At 48.3% G+C, this 19,854-nt stretch overlaps 1 protein-coding gene across 4 annotated transcripts in view; it reads right to left on the bottom strand.

The window, feature by feature from the left end:
• The window catches only part of LOC143426267 (uncharacterized), a 68,622-nt gene that overhangs the window by 8,784 nt on the left and 39,984 nt on the right, over window positions 1–19,854 (bottom strand). For 2 of the 4 annotated variants that reach the window (XM_076899622.1, XM_076899630.1), the window contains one exon: window positions 13,880–13,952. The exons of the other annotated variants lie outside the window; for them this stretch is intronic. In XM_076899622.1, the coding sequence (XP_076755737.1) occupies window positions 13,880–13,952 (73 nt within the window). The remainder of the gene's footprint in view (window positions 1–13,879; window positions 13,953–19,854) is intronic. 4 annotated transcript variants of the gene reach the window in all.

Here is a 19,854-nt window from a genome sequence, read left to right as displayed (position 1 = left end):
GGATGGAGACGCGAGGGGGTTGCGTCCGGGGGTGGACAGTCGGACAGAGACGAAGAATTGACGCGTTCGTTATTACCCATCGCTGTTCTCGACTCCCGTGGAAAGGTTCTGTCGCGACAATCGACTAGCGGACGCGGTTGTCCGCCTCGTTTGCTTTTCATCCCTTGGAGAGAGCGCGCGCGCGCGCGCGTGTGTGTCTCTCGACCCTTTCTTGTTCTTCGAGGTCGCGCGGAGAGGGCGACTTTCGGTCAGCTTGGGAGCGGAGGGGTGTTGGAGCAGGTAATTGGAATTCTTCGGGTGGATAGAGTGGGTTTTGCGTGCGGGGTGCCGGGTGAAATTAGCTGGGAGGACTGTTGGTGGGCGCAAGAAGTTTTGCGGCCGTGGAAAGAAAGGGGTTGATGAACCTGTGAGGTTTTGGTTTTGCGGAAGCGTAGCTTGGTCCGTGGCGAGGAGATTAGGACGACGGAAGTGTAACATCGACGGTTAACCGAGCTTGGCTACGAATTCGTAGGAGTGAAGCCACTTCGTTTCGATCAACCCCTTTTGCGAGTCAGTCGCCAGTTTGTACTACGAATATTTACGCAAGCTTGTATTTATGGAACTGGATTTCGAGGATTCTATTGTTTCGTCGAGATAGAAATTTAGTAAACATGGAGAGCATCGTTTTATCGCCGCAGCGTTGGATTATAGTCTCCAGCGAAGCGGAAATCGATCGTCTGACCTCTAACTGTCCATCTTCGAGCCGATTCTCGAGTCTCGAAATCATCGCCCGTCGAGGAACTCACCGCTGCGACTTGCAACGTCACTCTGCTCGAGAAATCTATTCTCATCGGGCAACGTCGAATGGAGAGGACCGCGCGATGACAGTCAGCCTCGAACGAGGTGCCGCAGACGCGTTAAAATAGTCAACCGGAAGAACGGTCGCGTTGTCAGCCGTGTATCCATCGTAGCGAACGGAGAACTCGAAATGGATGCAAGCAAGAAACGGATGTCACGGAGCGGATCGATCGAAGGATTCCAGAAACGGCTAAGTGGGCCAAATCCATTCGGGCGCACAGCGCGATAAAGCATTAACGAGCTCTCTCTCTCTCTCTCTCTCTCTCTCTCTCTCTCTTTCTCTCTATCTTCTGCTATCTATAGTTCTCTGTTCTATCATTCTCTCCTAACGTGCAGAAAATCTCTGACGTGGTTCGGGTACCCGCGAACTTTTCGGAAAATAATCCACGGCTGACACTTTGTGAGCACCGAGCGAAAAAGCCCCCAGCGCGGCCACTTTGACGCGAGGAGCGTCCCGAAGAGGATCAGGTCGCGCGGAAAAATTTGATCGGCTCGGCTGGCCGAGCCCAGGTCTATGTACGTATGTGTGTGTATACGTGTGTGTCGAGATCGACCCTGCGGTGCCTCGCGCCAGAAAACAACTGGATAATGGGACGTTTAGTTGGAACCTCGTGACCGTTAAAGGGGAACACGGATACATTTATAGAGCGAGTCAATCCTGATGCGAACGATGATTAATTGGCGTGAGATTGAACGATGTCGCGGAGTGAGCGATTTGACGAGAGACACTATTGCGATCTCTTAAACCTTAATACACGAGAGACGTTTAGAAACGAACATTCCTCAACCCTCGCCACCCTTAAATATCACAAAACTTCAAGTCTGCCAAGTCTAAAGAGTCACTCTCCATATCGAAAGGAATAAAAAATGCCTAACTGGTCCCTCAAACGTCCATTACACCTCGAACGCAAATTCGAATCACCCTCTAAAGAAGGGTTGACGACTCCATCAACAGACGAGACAGCACAGACTCAGCACGTAACAAAAGGAGAGAGAAAGGACGCAGGATCATAAACCCAGCGAGGGCTCCATTAAATTGGCCGCGAGTTGGAATCGGATCCACGTACGATCCGCGGGCGTAACCGATGGCCGGGAGCAATCAAAAAGAAGTTTGACTGGGACGTCTTCTTCATATAAGCGGGCGGAAGGGAAACGGTCCGTGTCCCGACACACCCGCCGCGTCCACCTTTTCGCGAATAACTCAAGAATGATTGCGTTTCGAGCGAGGAGCCCGGTGGCGTCACGTGGCCCCAATAGCTTCGGCTATATAATAAAATAATACACGAGAGGCGAAGGGGTGGCGGACGCGCATTTACATGGGCCGCGCGATCCCGATACTCCCTCTGTCTCCGGTCCCCGACCTTCTCTTCGCCCTCCTACTTCGACAGCCTCACCCTCCACTCGATACACCGGGTGCGTCCTCGATCCCAGCTTCCTGCACGCGAATTGGCTGACTTTTCGTCTTCTCTCTTTGGGCGATCGTGGGAAAACATTCTTTGACTACTATAGAAGCGGTGCACCATGGCGATGGGAAAAGTATTTCCAAGTTTTCACGATTAGCGCATCTTTCTTCGTTGATTGGCTTCTCTTGGTTCACGTAGGTTGATCTCGTACGTCGAAACGATTTAGAACAATTCAGCTGTCCTCAACTGCCGAACTTTTGATTGGCAGCGTGCGAAGTGACGTTTGTTCCATTTAGGATGTGGAGAAGAGTTTCGTTGAAATCTTAAAAGGAACGTCGAAACGTGATCTGTGCTCGATCTTCAGTTTCACTGGGATAAATAGAGCTCGTCCGATGTAACAAGATATTACGATTCCGTCTTGTTACACCGCGAATCAAGCTCGCTCGAGCGGAACGCTTTTTATTTTACAATATTACACCCGGTGCTTGGACGCGATCGGTTTTTAGGAAAACCAGCCAGCTGCCCGGAAATTGAATTCCGCTTCATTTCCGTTAATCCATCCCCGCCGCAATTGCATGTATTATCTTGATTTTCAAGTTTGTCTAACGCGATTCAACGGCCGCCCGTTTCACTCCCTGTGTTCTCGACGCAAACGCAATCCTAAAGGGCGCTAACCCTCGAAGAGTCTCGCGATAGCCACCCCGGAAACGATCGTGGAATTTACATCCGCATTCGTCTCGAGACTGCTGGAATCGTGCTTGTCGCTTTTGTTGAGGATTCCTTGTTCGTTCCTCTGCCTTTGTCGCTTCTCTTGTTCGCAATTCTTGAGCAGAACCCACTAATTTCTCCTTCTACTTCTACGTTTTCCTTTACTCGTTCTCACGGCTACTTCAGTCTCGTGTTTCCTCTCGTATTTTATGGTTCTTCGCTCGAAACGTTCGCCGCCTGCTTCGAAACTTCAACTCGTTCCAATTTCACCCCTCGCTCCCGTTTCTTACACCTCGACAATTCGCTTCTACCGCCGTTTTTACTATCCGTCTCGCTCGTCCTCTATCGCGAAGTCGTATCCCTTCGAAATTTTTTCATGGTCCTCGTAGTGCTCGAAACATTTGAGTTTTTTTTTTCTAATTCTTGTCACGGCGACGCTCGCCAAGGACGAAGTCCGCGCGAGGGAACGCGGTCAACCCCTCTTTCGTTTTCTCCCTGATAGGCTCGCATTCCTATCGAGTCGAGGCAACCACCGAGAGCGCCACCTCTCTGTCGATTTTTCTCGCCTCGAGCGCGGATTTATGACTGCGATTCGATTTTATTGCTTATTGCTCGAGTTCGACGATAGCCACGGTGCCACCCCCCCGAAGAAGTTCGCCACCTCGTCCCTTCGCAGCGCGAATTTTTTCTCCCGAAATCCACCCTTCGCTGTCGCGTCGAGAACTCTTTCCATTGTGCGACGCTGGGAATCAATGGTTAATTAGCCTCCATGGAAGTCCCAGCTCGAATATTTCGATTGTCTCCCGTCGACGTGACATGTAAATTCATCGAAGCTGCTGTTGCTCGCCGCAGTTTTCTTCTGTTCGCTCGACGCGTTAATTAATGTCCACTATGAAGCAAACTCTTATGGTTCGCCTCTGCATTCGATTCGCGTGGTTGATTGTCTTCTGTTCGTTTAAATTCATCGAAATTCTGTTTAGTTTTGCTCCCGTTTGTTCGACATTTTCCTTTCTGTCAACGTAAACACGTCCATGGGTTGTCCATTAATGGTCACCTACGAATGTCTAACTAAAATTACGGTTCGTCCGAGGTCGATTTGGATAGAATTTTTTCACGTTCCTTTCCATCGATGCTAACCTTTGAATAATGAATAATCTAGTCAATCAAGAGAGAAAAGCAATAAACTAATTTAGAGGAAAGTTTCCTCGATGGTAGCCAAAGAAGAGTTGTTCTCCACAGACGAGATAGTGGAATCTGTCGATTCTTCATTGAGACCGGATGATGCTCGATCGTTATTTCACCCCTGATTCTTCGTGACTACCGATGGATTCTTTCCGCGTGATTAGCGATTTTCTGGTTACGGATATAATTGCGAGAACAAGCACGTCGAGATTGACACGTTCCGTCAAGCTCGTTATCGATTTGTTCCATAATAAACTATCGCATTTCGTCCCATTTCGTTCTAATTTCATTGTTAACTCACCTTTAAAAAAAAAAGATAATCGCACGCGTATTTGTGGTTTCTTGAAACGTGAAGAAAAATTCTGCAGCGGACGATATTAAAATTCGATTCGCGCCCAGACCATCGGAGCTCGTGCGTAGCTGTGCTTAAGAGTTTCTCGTTCGAAGCGGCGCACGAAGGTAACCGGAAGCCGGCCGAGTTTCCGATTGGCCGCGACGCCTGCGAGACGATCGTTACGAATCGTTGTTTCGTGTACCCTTGATGTTTCTGTTCGCCCAACCCTCGACGCGTTTTCTTTTTCGCCAACGATTCTCGCTTCGATATCATTCGTTGGTGACAATTTCACAGGCGCGTTCCGACGAAACCTGAAAACGCTCGTCGACGAGACGAAACGCGAGCGTCCACCGACGAAACGCGTCGAGTGTCGGAGGCGTCGACGCGTGGCCGATCGCCTGTAAAAAAAAGGAAAAAAAAAATATGCGAGCTCCTCACTCTCTCTCTCAACGGGCATTGAACGTTCATGCTTTGTCTTACAGGGTGTCGACTAACAATACTTGGTATCTGGTTTAAGTAAGGGCGAGGGGGGCAAACACTACCTGCGCAGAAAGGACCTCAAAAAATCAACAGCTAATGAGATGAGGGCACTCTCTGTGTTACGGTGGATATCTAAGAGACTGGGATTTGTATCTGGCGGGGGATGGTCGGCTCGCAGCAAAATGCTCACGTTCAATATAAGACAGCATTCGAGGCCGGAAGCTGGCGAAAGCTTTTCGCGGCGTCGATCGATTATTCGTTCGCCACTGGATCGAGGTGTTTCCGGCACTCTCGATGGATTTTCGCCAGTTGAAAATAGGCGTAGAAAGACTTGGAAACTTAGCAATTAATATTACCTACCATTGAATTGATTACTATAATTTTAATTAATTTAATTATATATATTATCATATGAATTAAACATCAAACAACTTCATATTAAACATTTCTGACGAATCAGGATTTTTTAAGCTTCCAAATCTATTTCTTTAATCCAAAGTTAACGTTCGACCTCATTTAAAGGGGTGTAAAACGTGCAACGACCGATTGGTACGCGACAAACTCGATCGATCGACGGGATGAAAAGATTTCGCCGGCCTCCGTGGCGACAGATCGTCTAAACATCACTCATTTCTTTCCCCGTGTACGTCTTCGTGTCGTATTCTAAGGACAAAGACGCGAGAGACAGAGAGGGGCACCGGAAACGGGGGCGCGTCAACTTTGTAATCCGCGGGGCGTGGGCCAGGATGCACGCGTGGAACGCAGACGTTCTCAACCGTCCCCGTTTCCATGCCTGGGAATATCAGCAAGCAAGCAAGCAAGCAAACTTTCGTCTGTCGTCGTCGAATTTGTACGAAAGGATCGCCGTGTTACTAGGGTGTCCTTCGCTTTCTTTCGTTCCGTTCTCTTCTCTTTCCCCTCGCTCTCGCACGTAACCCCCGTCGATTCGCATACGATCGACGCGGCAATCGATGGCTCTTATTCTTTCGTTCTCGTTTCACGTGTCTGTTTTTATTTTTGTTTTTCATTTTTCTTATCGATCTCGAGGGTGAGAAGCGTGAGAGAATATTTTGGGACACCCTATGTATGACCCACGTGGCGAGATTGTTGTCGATTTCTTTTTACCCTTCCGTGATACGATGCTGGGGATCTGGTCTCGAATTGGTCCAATTTTTTTTAATGATCGTTGCGAGATCAAGGGGTTTTGAGTACTTTGGAATTTCAGTGACACGCAACATTCTGGGCGAGAGAGAAAAAAAATGGCAACTGTTTCCTCGTTCCTCTGAACCCAGCACCGTTGTCAGATAATCTCGCACCATTCTCGACTACCCTGTTCCCCGAAGTTTTACGCTCCGAACGGCGCCCCGTTCGTCCGCAGGAACTTCCGGAAACGGGAGAGGTTCCCGGAAACGGGCTCGAGGCGCCGGAGAACAGACTCGAAGACGCAGAACGGAGGGGAAATTCGTTTTGTCAACATATGTATCTCGTGTTACAATGGTAATAATAATAATAATAATAATAAATATAATAATAATAATAATAATAATAATGATAATAATAATATATAAAATATATATATGTTGGCCATGCAATAGTATGCTACTGTACATATATATATATGTATATATAGAGACTTGAAATAGACCGGCGGCGTTTTATTGAGAAATACATCTGTTTCTCTCACTTCCTCAACGTATCATCCCCCCTCTTTTTGCTTTAATCTCTCGTTCTCTAGATGCCTCCTCTTTCGTCCAGTCACTCGACTTTGCTCGTCTTTCGTTCGTTCTCAGTTCGTACGGACGGATCTCGAATTTTCATCAGCCTTTCCAAACAGCTACCCCATTTTTTCCATAACTCTCGATTTACTTTTCTACCTCTGCGCAACTGTGGTTACTGATCGCGCGACGTATACGAGAGCGTGTCACGTGAAAAAAGGGGGAGAGAAAAAAATAGAGTCGAAGGAGAATCGTCGACGATGGGCGTGCGACGTCGCGACGTCGTCGTCGACTGCGATCGTTTCGAAACGCGATCGACGGTCGAGAGATAGAACGCCGGCGAGATAGAACAACGTCCGAGCCCTTCGTTAGCTTCGAAACTAACGGCACCAGGGGGAGGGGGGTGGAGGGGCGATTGTGAAAAAAGAACGGTCGACGAAAAAGTAGCCTCGACGGTTAATCAATTTCCCAGCCGAAGCTGCGCTCGTACTATTTCTCCTCTACTTTTTCCATCGCGGGGGGCGGTAGAATTCATTTAAATGAAATTATAAATTCAATAATTCGGTAGGAAATTACAGACAGGAAAGAATTGGAAGAGTATACATATATATACGTGTATATATTCTGAAGATTTTTGTTTGGTTTTGCAATTTTTACAACTCCGTATTGCAAATGAAATTTTCGCGCGGAGAAGTCTCGAGCGCAACGGAAACGGATATCCATATCGCGACGAAGGCGATATAGGGTTGAAAATTTCAGGTAGGATTCTGTTCGCGGTGAAAAGAATGGAAGGCGGGTGTTGCCGAAAGACGGTGGGCGTTCTAGGCCTCGTTAGAGAATGGTTGGGTAGCGGGCGTTAAAAAAAGCCAACCCCTTGCCTACGTGGCTCCCAAAGGGGTGGCTCGTAGAGTGGAGTGCCGGTCGAGAGGGTGACTCGTGTCATCAGCGAGGCCAGCGCACAATGCGCCGGCTTAAATCCACCGAAACCGTGGCGAGGGACCCGCGAAAGGGACAGTATCCCTTGTATAAAGAAACCCCACACCCCTGCGACGACTTCGTGACTCGCGGGAACTCGAAAATAATTCCGTTCGGGAGGCCACCCCTTTGACGCGCGGCTCGACGCGGCTCAAGACTCCGCTCGCTCGACTTTTTCTACCGGCGTTCGACCGTTCTCTTCTCTCCCGTCTTTCATCTTCCTTCTGTTTTGTCCCGACGTTTCACTTTTCTTAGCATTCTGCATTTAATTGCGCAACTTCGCGCCGCTTTCTTTGAAACGAAGCGAATCCTTTGATCGAACGAGAAACGTATTATATAAAATTGCATTTTTTCGTCACAGAAAATTATACGATGTATGCAGCGATCGTTTTTTCAGCTAGTTTCGATGGAAAAAATATATGGTGGAGAAACAGCGAGGGCAAATTGAAGGGTTAACTAATTCACACGAACGAAAAGAAGTTCCAGGATCCGTCGAGCGAATTTCGGAGTCCTGATGCAGGCGAGCGAGCCCTCTCGTGCCGAGAATCCGGTTAATCCGGCTGTCCAATCCATCGAGTGTAATTTTATTAGCCGATTGGCAGCTGGTTTCGAATTTAGAGTGTGGCTACTTGGCTGGCGATCTCGGTACCCGGATGTAAGTAGAACGAACGGCACGCCGGAACGCGAGATCTCGTCGATCGATTCCCCTTTTTTCTCCTCCTCTTTCCGTGACTTTCGTCCGTCTATCCGTCGTGTTTCCGTCGACTTCGCTGTATCGATGATTTCGACATTATTTTGCTACGCTGAGCGAATCGTCTCGAATCGTAATTGCAACAAATTGAAGAGCGTATAGATCGAAACGCGAGGAACAGGGGAGGGAAAGTAATTCAGTAGTACAAGTCGATACGTGGTCAGACATACGTTCTTGGAGACTTCGATGCGTGGTCGTGCGACTATTATATCGTTTCTATCGCAAGTAATTCGTTCGATCTCCACGAAACTCTAGCCAACCCTTCTACAAGGGGTTAAGAATGTCTCAATATACAGGGTGATTCGTAATCGCGTACCTGTATAAAAATATCGACCAATGTGTTATATCGAGGCGACGAAAAATCATCCATACAGCGAAGTTTGAATAGAAATCAATTTTTTGTCAGTTTCAACGGTAACAGAGGTTTTGAAACGGCCAGTAGAGAACTAGGCTTGTCTGTACCGTCTATACGATGGTGCTGGTTTCTGGGTCATTGGCGTAGCGTGTACTTTTTCGCGTGTGAGAGTCGCGTTAGCTGGCTCGCGGTGGTCGATCGTTCGTCCCTCGACTTGGAGGTAATATTCGAAGCCAATTAGAATAGAGACGAGGCCTCGTCGATCCAGCCCGATTCATCGTGCACCAGCCTCTCTCGAACCGTTCTCCGCGGAACTTATCGACGACTTGCTCGCGAGAAGTAACTACCCTTGTTACTATCGATAAACTTGACATACTGTTTGGATAAATCAGTAAATAAAATTCCACGCCAGTTGAACACTATTGCTGTATCAGAAATGCCTTTGAAATTCAACTAATCGTACAGAAACTTAATTAAAATGAAGAAACCGATACGAGACGTCGCACGATCAATGTTTTCTACGTTAGTTTACTTCCGATGGAATTTTATTTCCAATTTAAAGCTATTGTTATGTACAGGCAAGGGTTGTTTAAGGCCTCGGTTTTTGTAGTTGCACGGTCGTCGATCGATACATCGGGAACCGCGTTCGAGAGAGAAGGTGCGAGAGCGCGTTGCGGCACGGGAATCGCGTAAAACAGGAAACAGCTCGAGGAGAGAATCAGAGACCGGGAGGGCTTGTCCTCCATTTTGATCGCAACGGGGTCAAGGTCGGGGCATTTTAACGCCGCGAGAGATCGATCGATCGCGACCGCATCGGTCTCTCGCCGTTTACTCTGCCCCCGTGCCGGAAGGACCGAATCGAAGGGTCGCTCGCCAAATGCAGCCGGCACCAGTTCTCACCGTTTTACCCCGATTTTACATTTTTAGCCACAAAACGGAACCAGAGTTGCGAGGAACGTTACATCCGCTCGAGGCGAGCGTTATTTTCGTCAAGAAATGGAACTTTGACTGGCTTTTGCCTCGCGTCCACCAATCGTCACGGATTCGTCCAATTAAACTTGAATATAATTTCAAAAGTAACCAGGCTCTGGTAAATGACGAAAGAAATTGATTTTTGACGACGAGCGAGAAGAAAATTTGTAGAAGAGTCGAATTTTTCGATTGCGGAGGGGCGATAAGTGCATAAAGTTAATTATAAAGTTCCGTGGCAGGTAACTTGGTACGAAACGAACCCTCGAATCCCAGTCACTCCTCGAGCACCCTTCTCCGTCGCTGTTTCACGCGATTTCGAGCTACAGAGTGCTTCTAGCTAGTTTTTCCCCTCGATTCTCGTGCGAACCCTCCCGCCCACCCTCCGTTCGTACGTTCTTTCCTCCGTCTTTTCCACACTTTCTCTTCCACCCTCTATCCCACATTTTTTTACTTTCACGTCCGTCTCCTTCGAACTCATCGTCCCTCTTTTTCTCTCTGATTATTTTTCGCCTCGATCTCGTTCTCTCTCTCTCACTCTTTCTCTCTCTCTCTCTCTCTCGCTCGCTCGCTCTCTCTCTCACCATTTATCTGCTCTTTTTCTCATGTCTCTTTCGGTATTATTTATCACACCTCGACAACCGCGCGATTTTCTAACGGCTTCTCAATAAAATGCCTCCGTACGTGTCACTTGTCAGGCTTTGTACTTTCTTGTTATTTCTGTTGTTTTCTGTCCTTTTTTTTGTCTCTTTGCTCTCGAGAAGTATACGCATACTTGTGAGAATGGTGATTGGTCGTCTGTTGTTTCTTTCTTTTATTTCTTTTTCTATTTTCTGTTTGATCGTGTGTGTGTCCCCTGCGCGCGTGTGTGTATACGTAGGGGGTGCGAGTGGGTGTCTTTTGTTCGTGTCTCACTGGTCGCTATTCTCTTTCCAATCTAAAGCTTACGTTCAAAGAAGCAGCAGCAAAAATACCGTGTACAGACGCTTGTGTGTCTGTGCGTCAGTCTCATTGTACGCCTGTGTGCATGTGTCTGTGTGTATGCGTGTGTGTGTCCGTTGGTATACATAGTGAAGTATATTATGGAGATTATAAATAATATTACGGTTCATACAGGTACAGCGAACGTGCATGGAATCGTACTGTTCTGTTGTCTGTTCTTTGCGTTGTTACGTGTGAGTTACCCTCGGTGACGATCTCTCTCTGTCCGTGTCTTTGTGCGTTTTCGCGCGTATGTGCATGTAATCGCGTAGATCTACGACGAAATCAAAGAAACGAAAATGAAACTGACGCGATTGGGCCCGCGAAATCCGGTCTCGCGACACAGCGCGGTTCCCTCTGGGCCCTCTCCGCGGTTCACCCCTGGTTCCACATCCCCAGGAGTAAATCTGAAGAAAACCCAGCGTCGTCGTGTCAAAATGGAGGGATTCAATAACAGAAACTCTTGATTGCTACTTAATTAAAACAACCCTTTGGGAAGTAGGATCGCAAGAAACTTGGTCCCTCGTCCACTCGAGTTGCGAAAAAGAGGAATTCGCAGCGTTTCTTGGGCAAGAAAGCCACTTCGTCCCAGAGATTCCTCGCAATCCGACCTGGCGAAAAGTTTCGGTGTCCCATCGATGAGACTGGTCACCACTTTGCGAAAGCAACCATCTCTTGGGCGAGAGTTTGGTGGACGCAAGTTTCCAAAAAAACTACCTTATTTAATGAAAGAAAAAAAGGAACAACCCGCAGATTGAAACTACACGAAAGTAAGCATTCTACTGAAAATTCCCACCCTTGTGGAGCAAATAAAAAAATAAATCTTCTATCATAATGCGATAGTAATAACAGAAGCGAAGTGGAAGAAATGAAATTAGCCAACGTCGATTTCACGCGGTGCGATCCGTCGATCCCGACGGCGAGGAGCAGGCGTCGCGACGCGCCAGAGCCAAGACATCCTGCGATCGAGGCCTGCAATCGCAGGACGTCCGTAGCTTCTGTCGCGAGCGACCAGCGTGATCCTGGCCGTCGAGGAACACGATCCATCGCGGTGCGAGATTGCCAGGGGTGAGAATCGGGGCTCTCGCTCGAGCGAACGACGCAGCGTACGTCTGTGTCGCCGCTCGATGTACGCCCTTCACCCCTGGAAAATTGATGCGAAATTTCTTTTAAACAGCCGTGGAATCGACGATGGAGCGAGAAGAAAAAAAAGAACAAATGGAACCAAGAGGATAGGTATTTTACGACGACGAACCGCGCTGATTGATTCTTTATTTTTGTATTCATCTAGTTTTTTCTTTCAGACAGGTGGAAGGGTCGAACAGCGACGCGAAGAGGAAGGACGATCCATAAAGCGAATACGGCCGGTTTCGACGATGGAATTTTTTGTCGATCGACGCTGCTGACGCGTCCAGCCGTGCAGATCTCGCGGATGGAGATTATTTTTAATTAATTGGTAGTGGTAATTAGGTCGCATGGGAAAAAGGTGGTGATAAAATAGGCTCCGCGCTCTATTTCCTCCCGTTACCGCTTTTTATCTCAATCTAGTAACAGAAAGGCTATTATCCGTCGAAAATGGGAGCAGGTTGCTAAGTGGACATAGTTTACCAATTTAGATAACTTATCTGACTATTCTTTTATTCCCCTTCCCCCTCTTTCTCTCTCTCTTCCTCTCTCTCTCTCTCTCTATCCAAAAATCCATAGTCCCTGCCCAAAAATAAATCTGGGTCGAAATTTCCATGAGCCACTACCACGTTGAATCCTTGAGGATTCTCGAATGCCATTTCACGGCAAGGAAAAGGGGACGCTCTCGCGAGAGCTGCACGGACCGCCATTAAGAGTCGAGAGCGATACGAAATCGACGGCTCGATGGAACGGCGACTGCACGGATCACCGTGGGGCGAAAAGAAAGAAAAAGAAGGGCGGGGGTGAGAAGTGGGCTGCGAACGGAACAGGAGAACAGGCCTTGTAATGAGCCGTCGCGGGGGTTGAATGAAAATAACTCATAAAAATGTCACGATCGATGGATTGAATGATCGTGGGGCTGAACGGGACGAAGAAAAGGCGAGAGTGGTGTGTCGCGCCTGCTTCCGGTCGGTGCTGGTCCCGCTGGAAACTTCGACGGCGAGCTGGGAGTGTCGAAAGCAGCGCCGTTTTTCGCCGATTAGATCCCCTTCCTTTCTTTTTTTTTCAAAGAAACAATTGTCATTCATGGAATCGACTTTCTTCTCTCCATTTTCGGGACTCGTGTTCACCTGATGACGAGAGCAAGGCTGGCTACTGGCTCGCGGATAATCATTCGCGCAACAATTTAGTCGCTCGAGTGCCTATTTAAGGGTGCGCTCCTAGGACGTAAACCCTTGATAATTGCAGAAGCGACTGAACTGCCGCGCGATCGAAAATTGCGACTCAGCGTTCAGCCTGTAACTATCGAGAATTGCTCTTTACAGTCGAGATCGAATCTGTACAATGGAGACTCTGACTGTCGAGAGGGACTCGCGAGTTTACCCTCGGGGTGAACACGCACCCTTGATACTAACTTCTTACAGGATTCGATGGAAAACATTTGTTCGTATCAAGAGGCATTAATTTAATTGCAAAAAATAAGGGTTGCAATCTTGGGGATTTCGTTCGACTTCCCTACTAGTAGCAACCCTTCTTTTTGCAATTATCATTAATGCCATTCGTAGAATTTAATATACAATTATGTTTCTCTGTCGAATTCTTCTTGGATTCGAGGAACAATCGTCGAATTCGAGAAGAGTCCGGAATTACCCTGAATGCGAGAAAACGTGAGCGATCTTCCACATATCTCCACCTCGACCGCGAATTCCCATTGGTCGCCGCACGGCCATCGGTCGCGTAATTGACGAAGTATGCGATACACGCAGCTAGTGTATGTCGTATGTGTGTATGTGTGTATGTATGCGTACGTGTTCACACAGAATGTCTGTATATATAGGTTGTATGTAAACGTATAGAGAGAGAATATATGTGTGTATATATAATATATATATATATAAAGGCAAGGTCAAAGGTCAACGTACGTCTCGATCCATTACAACAACGTCATATATATATAATATAATATAATATAACAATATAACAATAATATATAATCTGGTTTAGAGAACAGTGTAGTTATCATAGGTGGAATTAGTTACGAAACACCGAAACTGAGAGACTCACAAGCAGGAAGAGGAGGGTGTTTTCCTTCGTTTAGAGTTGACCGATCTCACGTTAACATTGCGCATCTGGTAGTCTGCAATGCAAAACACACTTTGGTAGGGTCAGGGACGGACGACGGCCTTTCGAGGTGACGAGAAACGAAAAGCAACTTTTTTTTTTATTCACATTTTCTCTTTCACTTTATTTTTTTCTAACACGAGCATATATACGTATATAGGATTTGTAATATTTTTAGTTTGCGATATAACTCGTTTCGAATCGTTCAAATTTTTTTTTTTATTCTTTGTTCACCAGGTGGTCGACTCTGTCTCTCTCTCGCTCTTTCTCTATCTGTCTCTCTATGGGTTTCTACACGCTTTTACTTTTTATTCTCTGTCTTCACTGCGTCGATTCGGCCTCTATCTCTCACGCTACCATCTCTGTCTCTTAGGTGAGGGGCGGTGCGAGCTACTACCCCCCGTTCAATTTCCTTCTTTTCTTTTTTTTTTCTTTTCTCTCTAACATTTCGACGAGTTTGCACCCCCTTCGCAAGCCGTCGTCTGTGTTCTCCGTGCTCGTTTCCTCGCCAGGAGGTTGAAATCGGTCACCGCGATCGGGATCAACGCAGCAACCCTTTTCTCGCGTAATTAGATCTCGCTCACTTTTGCTCGGCGAAGGTTTCTTCGTTCTGTTTCTCCGCGTACCTTGGGCAAAGAATTACGTCAACGGGTCCGTGTAGAGGGTGCTGGAGGTGTCGCGACACAGTACCAATTCCAACCCCCAGAATTCCGGTAGGGAATGTAGCATTCACCGTGGCGTTCCTCGACGACGGAAACGTCGACGAATTCGCGGGCAACAATCGTCGATCGTCTCGAATTTGATGGCTGCGCGAGGATTCTCCGGTCGTCGATGGCAAATTTAATACGATCTATTCTCATTCTTTATTTTATTACACGTATACTCTTTTTACGTGAGGGAAATTCTCGATTCTTATTAAATCGAAGCGTTAATAAAAATCACTTACTTCAAGCAAGTAGCAAGTTCAATATCGCGCACGATCTCAAAAATGGGGATCCCGGAGTAATCCTTGCAGCAGCACGCGAATCGACGTTCGAGGGTAACGGAAACTGGAACAGGGGAGCCGCGAGAGGGTTACGCGTGGACATCCCGCGTGATCGCCAGGAAAATCGAATAGGTTCGCCCTTTTTTTCTTTTTTTTTTATTCTCGTCCTGTTTCCCCGGCGACGCGGAATTGTGCACACGGATCGTCGAGTAGTCGCGGCCTGCCGGTCGGTCGCCGTGTAACGAGAGGGTGCCGATTACGAGCAGAAGTCCACTCTAAATTCGAAACGAAAGGAACGGGGTGAATTTGCGCGCTTTGCTAGAAGAAAAGGGTTAGTATATGAATTAAAAAAGCAATACGAAACGACCGGCTCTCGTGATTCTCTTGTACTCTTTGCTCGTCTCGACTTCGATCATCCGTTTCGTCTTTGGCTCCTTCTCTTCTCTCTCTCTCTCTCTCTCTCGTTCTTTCTCTCTTTCTCGCGCACTCTCACTCGCTCATACACACTGTACTCGAATCTTTGGTCCCCTCGAGAAAAGAGGAGAGATCTCCCGATCGAAATGGACGATCTAGGCGAGAGTTCGCCCTTGTTCGCTTTCTCTTTCTTTTTTTCTCTTTTGCAACGCTGAGAAAGCAGTCCGTCACTTTGCGCTCGCGTTCTTTCCGCTCGCCACACCCGGACACGCTCGATCCAGGCGCTCGACTCTCGGTGAAAATCCTCGTAGAACATTGGCTCGGCTACGAAAATTCTCTCTTTCAATTCTGGTGAATTGTGCAATCGATTGATACACTGTAGATTTTTACGGATTATTAAAGTAATTTCTGGTAATTCGATGAATGAAAACCAATACATTGGAATTGTTAAAAAAGGATGCAACGTTCCGGAACCGTCGAATACTCGTAGCGGAGCCAAAGTTCTCTGGCTGAAAAGAAAATTAGTTGCTGCGAGGGGACAAAGAGGCATATCGTTGTCGTTGACGTGTCGCTCAAGTTACAACCGCATGTTACAATCGGACCGTAGCGTGCGAAATTTTTAATTAACTCAATTTTAATTAACGAACACGAGGGTCTTTCTTATTAGCTCCACGCCAAAAAAAAAGGTATCTTATATTATTCGATGTATCGCATCGAACGTCCACCCTCCGCACTATGCGTACACCATTTCCAAACTATCCAAAACACCACCCTTCGCACCCATAGGATGCTCGCCGAGCAAACTGACCATCCGCAAGAAGACCCGGCACGAACCCCCAGCGTCGTCGAACGACCGACCAACCCTACACTTTCGCCGTGCACAACCCTAATACACCGACCCAATTGCCAGCCGCACGTAATCTGCAACGATCGTCCCAAAGATCGCAAGGACGATTCCGCTCGATAGACAAGAACCCTGCCCGACTCGATCCTCCAAATTCGATCCACCGCAAAGAGAGTCGATTACCTTTGACGGAACCACCTGTTCCCGTCGTTTTTCTCTCGTTCCCCGACGCTGCCGGGCCAAATTCGGTACCAGGGCATAGGTCAGCCTATAAAGAGCGGCAAAGTGGACGAGTCGAAGGCCGTCGAGAGAGTTGGCCAGAGCGGGCCGGGGGTGGGTTCGCCGCGGAGCGAAGAGGTAACAGGGCAAAGGGGTTGGGAACAAGGCCCGGGCGAATTTAAAAGTAATTTTGACGTCGGCCAGGAGAGAGATAGAGATGAAAAGAGAGGGAGAGAGAGGGAGGAGCGCCGCGAAAGGGCTTCCGACGGATCGTTACGGGCCTTTGATCGCGAATTAAAAGCTTGAAGTCGACAGTTTAGCGATGCCACCTCTACAGAGAACACCCACCCCTCCGCCTGTACCCCCGGCTCTTTCGATCTACACATCTGCCAGCTCTATCTCCGCCGGACCCCCACCACGTCCAATCCTCTGTTCGCTTTCTTTCCTCTTTTTTTCTTTTTTCTTTTTCCTTTTTTTTTTTTATTTCATCCCTCCACTGCTACTCTTTCTGTTCGTCCAGCTGTCTGTCTTTTCCTCTCCACCGGACCGCTCTGACGGCTCTGTCTTCCTTCCCCTCCGTCCCTCTCTGTCTATCCATCCCTTCGCTTTTTACCAACCACCCCCTACACCCCTCTCAGACCCACTCGTTTTCTGTCTTTATCTCGCGGCACGCTGGACGGTTCGTTAACCTGTCTGCAGCGTTTATTGGCGCTGCCGATGCAAAAGGAGAGCTTACCAATAACATATTACTATTTCAATCCTAGTCGAGAGGCCGCGGATAAATCCTTTGCCGCGCGCCGCGCTCACCGGACTCTGATTTTTCTTTCGACCGCCCCAACCCCTCGTTCGAGCCCCTCGCCACCCCGGCGGATAGAACAGGGCTGCAGCGCGGCGTCCTTCTCCGACGCGTTGTTTCTCTTTGTGTGCACGCGCCCGTGTACGTCTGTCTTTTCTGTCGCTTCGACTCGGGAACGCGCTTTCCAACCTAACCCGCCCGCCCCAATGGACCGTCCCGATGACAGGCTGTCGCACAGCTGCGTTCCTTTTTTTTATTTCCCCTCTCTCTCTCTCTTCTTCTTTTTCGTTTTATTTTGCGCGCGGATATCTTCGAATACCGGCACACGTTTCGGTGCTTTAACGATTTCGCCGATCGATCCTCGTCGCGGATCGTACTGCAGGGTTTAGAAGGGTTCCGCGTAGGACGGCGATGTCCAGCGAGTCGCTTTTGGGCTGACGATGGAGGAGAGAGAGAAAGGGTTGAGGGTGGCATCCTTGGGGCGAGGTGCGGGAAACTGGGTCGAATTTGGGGTAGAAAGAGGCAAGAATTAATTGGACCCGATACTACTTGCGGAAAGGGTTGGAATGGGACCCTCGTCGAGGACTTTTTATTAGGTACAGATTCTTTTGCGGAGAGTTTGCTTTCTTGCTTTCTCTCCAAGCTTTTGGGGGTGGAAACGAGCAACGTCGAACGAGTTTCCTTTGAGACGTTAGCTTTCTAAGCATTGTCGAATCATAAGATACGAATCTGTCGCGCGAAAGAACTAGGCGTCTACAATTTTCCAACTAATATAAAATATATTTTATTTTACAGATTTTCCAAAATCACTGGGCGCATGGTAAGTCGAAGAAGATAATCCATTTCTTCCTACTATCTCCTATCGCAACGCACGCCAACCATCCCAATACCATAAATAGCCCAAACATCATCCGGCAATCCCGGAAAAACAGTATGAAACCAATCCGACCCACGAGCGATTATCCAAGTCCCAGAAAAAATCGCTCGCTACGACTCAATCTCGACAGTAGCGAAGCGAAGGGGGGAGGAAAAAATAGGGGAAAAAAGAGGAGCAAATCCAGCGGAGAGCCCGTCGACCAAGAGCAACAGAGAGGAGGAGGAGGCCTCCGTCCGCCGTCACCCCCCCCCCATCTAGCCCCCGAAAGAAGAGTAAAACGTACTACTGAAAAATGTGCATACGTATATGGCTCGTAGGACGCGACAGGGGCGGAGGGTGGCGAACGGAGGGCGGTGGGAAACGTTTAGATAGGATACGTTCGATTTTGTCCAAATATGACGGTTCGATGTATACTGGCCAGAGGTAGAGGAAGCGTACCAGTGGGCGGGGAGGGGGTTAGGTTGGTGGCGGTCGAAAGGGTTCGACGGGGTGGGACGGGATTCGAAGGCCGGGGCTTTTCGGTCGAGAGTTTCGGCTGGAATATTGGAAAACGGCGAGTTCGAGTACAACGGAGACTCGGAGGCTTCCCCCGATATGCATATAAACACAATACCTATCTCCTGGCCGCTGGTTTTCGAGGTTGGTACGCGAACGAGCGCGCGCGCGCTCGCGGGGCAGAGCCACCCCCTCGTCGGCCAGTACGTGTGCTACGTATGCAGAGGGGTAGAGACGCTCTTAATATGCCGATGCGGCCACGTATTCGAACCAGCCGGGATATTTAGCGACGTGTATATTTTATATCCGGCGAGCAGCGACGGCTAGGGCGGCGAGGAGGGGTGCAGGGTGCCGTCTAGCGGGCCGATGGGGTGTCTCCATCGGCGCGGACTAATTCGAAAAATCGGGACCGGCTATATATGCGCTGTTCGACTTTTATTAAGACGATATCTAGCCGTTAAACGAACCGTCTCCTGTGTCCGCCGGTTGTTTTCGACGCGCGTGTTCCTGCGATATTCCGCGCGAACGGTTTAGTTTGACTCCGGCGCGCCTGGTGAGTTTTCGAATAATTTTTGCGATCGATCCGGATCTCGAACGAGTTCTGCGGTCTGTTGGTTTATGATATTGCGGGAAGTTTGAGCGTTTCCGGTTTGTGTCCGCGGTTTTTGCATACAGATGGTGTTTGATCGACCCGGTTTTTCGAAGTTAATAATGCCCCGGGATAGAGCAAATTTGTCCCCGCTGTAACCCTTTCATCTCCCGCCTCATACGATCAATCGCGAAATAGTTTGGTCACGCTGTTCGATCGGGTTGTAAATAATGTAACGATACCTTCTGTGCTTTCATTCGGTTCGAATTAATTTCGCATCAAGATTCGATATCGTGTCACTCGTGCGTATGAAAAATATGGAAAGCGCGTCGTACGTAGAAGCGTGCGAATAGGAGAAAGAAAGCTGTGTTTAAAGTTACGTTTGTAAAAACGGAGATCTGCGTAAACAGTCCGCTCGCGACTGAAGCAGAGAGTTTCCTTCGAGAGTCGCGATTCCACGCAATTTTACATGTCGAATATCCGAGGAATGCCCAGTGTCTGACCAGCCCGTGTCCCCCAGGAGATCCACCCTCGTTTCGATTGCACCCCCATCGAGATAGAGATCGCACAGGGACGATGATGAAGTCGGAATCGAAGCGCCGCTGGCTAAACCGCGAAACCAATTGCTCCGCTCTATTCGATGCGCGTTTATAATTTATAATTCCCCAGAACGACGGAAAACTGCGGCAAAAAAGCCAG

The sequence above is a fragment of the Xylocopa sonorina genome, chromosome 1 (genome assembly GCF_050948175.1).
Source record: "Xylocopa sonorina isolate GNS202 chromosome 1, iyXylSono1_principal, whole genome shotgun sequence".
In the NCBI taxonomy this organism is placed as follows: domain Eukaryota; kingdom Metazoa; phylum Arthropoda; class Insecta; order Hymenoptera; family Apidae; genus Xylocopa; species Xylocopa sonorina.
The sequence above is the reverse complement of the archived record's forward strand: the minus strand, read 5'-3'. Positions and strand labels throughout refer to the sequence as shown.